At 41.0% G+C, this 6,881-nt stretch overlaps 2 protein-coding genes across 3 annotated transcripts in view; both read right to left on the bottom strand.

The window, feature by feature from the left end:
• The window catches only part of rin2a (Ras and Rab interactor 2a), a 43,138-nt gene extending 39,988 nt beyond the window's left edge, over window positions 1-3,150 (bottom strand). For both annotated transcript variants that reach the window (XM_019882010.1, XM_019882011.1), the window contains exon 1: window positions 2,881-3,150. The gene's annotated coding sequence lies outside the window, so the exon portion shown is untranslated. The remainder of the gene's footprint in view (window positions 1-2,880) is intronic.
• Window positions 3,151-4,394: 1,244 nt separating this feature from the next.
• The window catches only part of fam98a (family with sequence similarity 98 member A), a 19,008-nt gene continuing 16,521 nt past the window's right edge, over window positions 4,395-6,881 (bottom strand). The window contains exon 8 of the mRNA XM_019882013.1: window positions 4,395-5,556. Within this exon, the coding sequence (XP_019737572.1) occupies window positions 4,942-5,556 (615 nt within the window). The 3' untranslated portion in view covers window positions 4,395-4,941. The remainder of the gene's footprint in view (window positions 5,557-6,881) is intronic.

Raw genomic sequence — 6,881 nt, 5'->3', positions numbered from 1 at the left:
GGCATGTCCCACGGGCAGGAGCCCCCGGGGACGACCAAGGACACGCTGGAGAGACTATGTCACCCAGCTGGCCTTGGAACGCCTCGGGATCCGCCAGGAAGAGCTCGAAGAAGTGACTGGGGAGAGGGAAGTCTGGGCTTCCCTCCTAAAGCTGCTGCCCCCGCGACCCGACCCCGGATAAGCGGTGGAAAATGGATGGATGGATGGATGGATTGTAGTTTCACTAGAAGATATTTAGATATCTTGATGAGATAGATAGAAGAACAACCGCGCTGCAAGAAGGAGAGATACCGCCGCTCGTTCCTACCGACTGCTGTCAGGCTGCTGAATAAAAATAAAATTACGTGAAAAACAATTGTAAATAGCACAGCCACCTTATCTATATCTGTATTGCACTTAATTGAACAGTGTACATTGAAACGGAAACATTTATTTTGTGAATGCAAACACTTTGTTTTTCTTCTTTCCTCTTTCTACCCACAATTTTGCTGCTGTAGACTGTAAATTTCCCCAGTGTGGGACAAATAAAGGATAGCTACATCTTCATCTTCATATTAAATGTAATTTGCCTACATTAGTAGTTTGAGCTGCACCACTGATACATGATAAAAATTATTTTTTTAATTGGTTTTACCAACTGCTGCGCAAGATTATATCTATATAAAAAGGTATCATGTTGGGATAACTTTAACTGAATAAACAAAAACTACGAATGCTGACCAATTATGATACATACTTGTTTTTCTTTATGTATTGCTCAAGTATTGGACCTGGACACGATATCTGCCAAACCACAAAATCAAGTGTTTCAGATTTAGTTGCAAAAAACATAATTGGGACATGCCTAATTTCGACAGTTAAAAATGCTAAAGCATATCTCTCACTTTGAACAAAGCTGAACTACTGGTGAGAGGAGACTTTGATTCTCTCCTCTTACCTATAACCACTTCAAACAACAAGATGTACGTAGGAATAGTTGTTACAATTATATTAGTGTTGATGTTTTATGTTGAGTGTTCTGTTGTATTATTGTTATTTTATAAGTGTTCTGTAAAACACTTTGTTACAGCTGGCTGTTGTGGAAGCGCTATCAAAATAAAGATGTATTGTCTTGTATAAGGCCGGTACATCCCAAGTACTGTAGTGGCAATCTCCCTGCATCACTATGTCTTTTTGTTCACATCACGTTCATTCATCCATCCATCCATTTTCCGATCCGCTTATCCTCACAAGGGTCGCGGGGGGTGCTGGAGCTTATTCCAGCCGTCTTCAGGCAGTAGGCAGGGGACACCCTGAACCGGTTGCCAGCCAATCACAGGGCACACAGAGACGAACAACCATCCACGCTCACACCTAGGGACAATTTAGAGTGTTCCATCAACCTGCCATGCATGTTTTTGGAATGTGGGAGGAAACCGGAGTACCCAGAGAAAACCCACGCAGGCCTGGGGAGAATATGCAAACTCCACAAAGGGAGGCCTGAAATTGAACTCTGCGCTGTGAGGTCGAAGTGCTCACCACTGGACCACCGGGCCGCCGTTCACATCACGTTAAGACTCGGAAATCTTAAGCTACAAATTTTTCTTCCGTCCACAGCAGCAGATCAGTGAGGTTGGTCGACAACAGTCTGTGCAGTGCTAAGTGCAATGTAAAATTGACTTAAGTGTGACCTCTATCTAACCTGTACAAACCATTCGAAAGAAAAAGCAGAAATTGATTGGATAGGAAAAGTAAAAATAAACAGCTGAGCTAATGTGGTTTCACAAGTGTATGCATACAGATACTGATGTTTCCACACTGAATAGTCGGGATGGTTCCTTTTTCAAATGAACCTTGGCAGTAACCAGGAAGCTAGGTACCATCTTTCCAACTACAATTCAGCATTGGCACAACTGCCCCCAAACAAATATGAATAATCGTAAAAGGTTGTTGTACTGTATTGCACTATATTCTTTTTAAATACATGACCTAGCTGTGACTTATGTTTGAGTTAGCATAGATCAAGAGGGTGCTCCCCTTGGTCCTCAACAGTTATGAAGCTTGAAGATTTGAGTCTTTCTTAGAAGATTAAAAATGTGTTTGAGAAAAACCGGTGCCTGTGGACGGAAGAAAGAAGAAAATTATCTTACGATCACAAATTACACTTAATAAACAGCAGTGTACTGTAATTATTGAATTATCTTGCAAACAATACACTGATTACACACTGCTCTGTGAGTTGGAAACAGTGAAAAGCCAATACAGTACTTAAAAACAATACCCCGCAGAATGTTTTTTTTTTTTTTGCTGAGATGAAATATCACACTGTATTATTCACTTGGGGGAAGCCTGAGTCTGTTGGGGGGGTATGAAACCGGCTTCAGTTATGTCCACGACAACCTGAGTGATCATATTCACGAACAAAGAACGCATTTAAACAATAGAACATAAAAATTAAAATGAATGAAAACATGAATGTCGATTGTTGGTACAATACAAATGACCGAATTTACGGTGGAACATCGCTATCGGTGTCACGTCCGTTTCATGAAACAGGTCGTGGGAATGGTTGGCATACCCAACATTGGGAGGTTTCTCCCGTCTTTCCCAGATATTTAAAATCACGGGTTAAGATGTAAAAAATGAATACATAAATAAAAGCTTTAATGCGTAAAAGCGTATGAATGACCATTTGTTCCATGTCGTCGTTTATCAATAGTGTTAAAACAGGTGGCTGCAAGTTGAACAGCAAGTCCCACAGGATTCCTTGACTGTAATGCAATAAACGCGCCACAACAGCGACTACTGCTCCCTCAAAAAACACCGGATGGGCAAAACCACGGAATGACCGGTTACGAATATCCACGCACAAAGAACTTGCAAACTTAAAACGATACTTACCCCGAGATAGGCAAATTGTTAGAAGTCCCACTGCTACAAGTAGCCGAAAAGATCCTTAAGGGTCCATAACACAGTCGCTTTACTCAACCTTGTTAACTACTCAATTCTCAAATCGTATCCTCGAGGCGAAGGAAGTAAACAACATCACAGCAAATAACCGGCTACTTCTTTCCATTATACGGCGCCGTACTCGGTTCCTCTCCCGATCTTGTCTGCGTTTTCCTCTTTGTGGAACTTTTGGGTGCCAGAGACGAGTCCCGAAGTGAGACTTCCTCTTAGACCCTTTCGCAATAATATAGAGTCGCCTAGAATGCCCAAAGCCGGTGCACGATGCACGGATAATTTTAAACTCATACGCATACGAGATATACATTTGTTAGGTTATCGTTACTATTCTTTAAAAGTGATTTATCTGAAGAAATTATTCGAATAAAAATTATTTTCATTCAGCAAAAATTATTTCTTGGGAAGAACATTAATAATAATAATAACATCTGTTTTCCAATAATAATAAAGTAACACTCATAATAATACACAAAGGAATATTCAATTGTTCGTTTGAAACTCATAAACAAGCGTGGCATTTTCTTAATTATTGACTCAGTTGAATATCGAAAGATGTATAAATTATGTTGACCTGGAGTTTCCTTTTTTTTTTTTTGGTAATTTGAAACAAATGAAAAGACTTCCCCTCGGAGAAAAAAATATCACAGCCGTCAGGCAGAAATCACCTCTGTCACAATTTGGTGAATTTTACGTTTTCACAAATCTCTTCCATTGGTCAATCCACATATCTGGGTGTTAGTTTTACAAATGGTAGACCAATCTTAAGTGTCAAAATGGTTTGTTCTCTTTGTTGATGCAATATTCATGGTTGAACAAACGTAACTGTTTTTGAGGTGTCCTGTAAAACGATGATTTTGGAGGTAAGAGGATTCCGCCTGACACCAGTGATATATGAAATGACTAACCCTGTGTTGAATGCCATGAAGGTCTGTGATGTGTAAAACGGTGCCACATAAAAACTTTAAAATCTCGGCATTTCACGAACAATAAGTTCAATGAAAACACTCTAAAATCCTTCATCCTGAGAAAAGTAGTTTTATTGTGTCAGCTTCCCGAATGCAATGCATGCCACTGCTCACCTATTTTATTTCAATTGCTTCAATTTCTGTGCTGCCTGTCTAGATTAGTGTCACCGGTGAGCTGGAGCCGAACCCAGCTGACTTTCTGTGAGGGGTGGAGTACACCCTAGACTGGCAGCCCGTAAAATGCAGGCCACCTACGGGCAATTTAAAGTCCCTGATTGATTTTGGAATGTGAGAGGAAGAAAACATACATTGGCACAGGGACATGCAAACGTCACACTGAATAGCAAAGTGCCGACATTCAAACCCACAACTCTCAACTGTGAGGCAGACAGGCTAGCCACGACTACAGTGAGTTACTCCTATTTTAATTTATTTGAGTATAATTTGTTTATAAGGCATTCTGACAAACAGGGGGAAAGAAAATGTTTGCTTTGATGATTTTATTGCTCAGTCACTCTTTCATGCAATCCACCGAGTCCAATATCCACATTTGTAGGCTCACAATCTAAGGGCAACAACACATTTTGACCTGTTTTTAATCAATTATATTTGCTGTTATCAAGTAACAAAATGCACCCTGGCCATAAAAATAACAGTCCAAATAAGCATGTGTAACAAAAAAAAAAAAAAAAATGCAGAACCCTTTGTGTAATACCATAGACTTGCAGATAACACTCTTCTTGTTCCTGATGGACAGCAGTGAAGTGTTATAATTGAAAAAACAACCCAAACAACTACATTGATTTCAAATTAAATAAGTTTAACTGACACCGTTTATTTTAATTGACATGGTGGAGGGAGACAAAAAAAAAATGTCATCTTCATGTAAACATTTACACTTGAGTATACACATTGCATTTACTGATGACCAGTCTGATCAAACATGCTGAAAATGTGAGCTTAATAAGGCCTTGTCAACCTGTTATTTCAGCGATTGCGGACTGGGCTCTAATGTCCCACACTGCTACCTTCAACTAGTGTAGTGGCGGCTTTGATTAAAGCCAGCTTGGTTGTAGTTCTGGCCGCCATGTTGAAAAAACTGTTCAAACTGTCCTCCTTGATTAAAATTTTGGCCTCCTCTCCCTCCCCAGCCTCCTCGGCCTCCTCTTCCCCTGCCTCCTCTACCGCCACCTCTCTCTTGATGCCAGTTTCCATTTTGGTGATAATTGTCATTATAGCCTGAATGGTGGCTGGACTCCTGGGGGCCTCCTTGGTTGCTCCCGCCTCCTCTATAAGCACCCCTTGTTCCGCCTCCCCCCTGATGACCGCCCAAATCTTGATACTGGCCCTTGTTGTAACCACCTCTCCCTCCTCCGCCCCCCTCTCCCCAGCCTCCTTGCACCCTTCCACCTCTGCCACCACCTCCTCCCCTGCCTCCTCTTTCTCCTCCACCCCTCTCATAGCTTCCCCGGCTGCCTTGATAATAATGATCATTACCCCCCCTGCTCCCGCCATGCCCACCTCCGCCATAGTGACCACTACCTTGGGGGGCATCCTGTCGCTTTTGCCATGAAGGCATTTCTGGAGGAGGAGGCTCAATCTCACAGGGACGGCCTCCTCTGTCTGGTACCCGACCCATTAAAACCTGGTAGGAAGAAAAGAAAAATATGAAACAGCACATTCAATACTGACCCCAAAGTTTTTCTCCCATTATGACAGAGCAAACAAACACAAATTGGAGACATTTCTTTGCTCAAAGCCTGGTCACATTTCTCCTTCGACCAGCGAGAGGGTTTTGGGAATGCCCACATAGGGCTGAACAAGTTTGAAAAATAATCAAATTGCTATTTTTCTCCCTCAATACAGTGATTTAATTTGTGATCATTCCTACAAGGTTATCCCCCCGTATAGTTTTTTTTTTTTTTTAACCAAAAAGCAAGAAATTAATCTTGTTTTACGCGAACATAAAGGCAAATTAAGCAAACATTACATCTTTATTTATACAGCGCTTTCACAACAGTTGCAGCCAGGAATTATCATGAAAGACAGCTAATCTATTTCAATTAGAGTTGTTATCTTACTCAACAATTGAACTTGGAGTATTCAATTTCACGAAAATCTGCCGAACAAGTGTGGTGTAAACATAAATCAATAAATCATAAATCTGATTACGGTACAATAGTAACAGGAACAAATATGTGGCTTTGTCACTTCAACTTTTCAAGTTTCATGAAACAATTATATGTATGCGGGCTCCTTTGTATGCAGTTAACTTCTCCAGACACGAAATAAAAAAATCTATCCATATACAGGCGCATGCCAAAAAAATTGAATGACAAGGGTAAAGTCCATTTATTTCAATAACTTGTTTCAATCAGTGAAACTTGTATGTTCACCACACTCAAAGTGAAATATTTCAAGCCTTTGTTTAAATTTTGATTATTGCAAAAACGTATAATAGAAAATGCAGTGTTTTACTCAACTCAACTGTATTTATAGAGCACTTTCAAACAGCCATCGCTGCATACAAAGTGCTATACATGGAGCAATTCAACATATACAACAAACAGTAAAGCAAATCGGTAATAAAGACGGTAGAAAGCACCGAACAGCAAAACCAAGAACAAATCTAAGTCATGCTGAGTCAAATGCCAAAGAATACAAGTGAGTTTTGAGGCGGGTTTTGAAGATGGGCAGCGAGGAGGCTTGCTGAATGTTCAGTGGGAGGTCATTCCAGAGAGAGGGACCAGCAACAGAAAAGGCTCGATCCCCTCTGAGCCTCCGTTTAGTTCTTGGTACTTCTAATAATGTCTGGTCCGCAGACCTGAGGCGCCGGGCAGGTGTGTAGGGGCGGATGAGCTCAGAGAGGTAAGGTGGCGCAAGGTCATTTAGAGATTTGAAAACAAATAAGAGGATCTTGAAAATAACTCTAAAATGTATGGGGAGCCAGTGAAGGGATGCCAGAGTAGG

The sequence above is a fragment of the Hippocampus comes genome, unplaced genomic scaffold (genome assembly GCF_001891065.2).
Source record: "Hippocampus comes isolate QL1 unplaced genomic scaffold, H_comes_QL1_v1.1 scaffold36, whole genome shotgun sequence".
NCBI classification, from domain to species: domain Eukaryota; kingdom Metazoa; phylum Chordata; class Actinopteri; order Syngnathiformes; family Syngnathidae; genus Hippocampus; species Hippocampus comes.
This window is presented reverse-complemented; position numbering and strand designations above follow the sequence as displayed.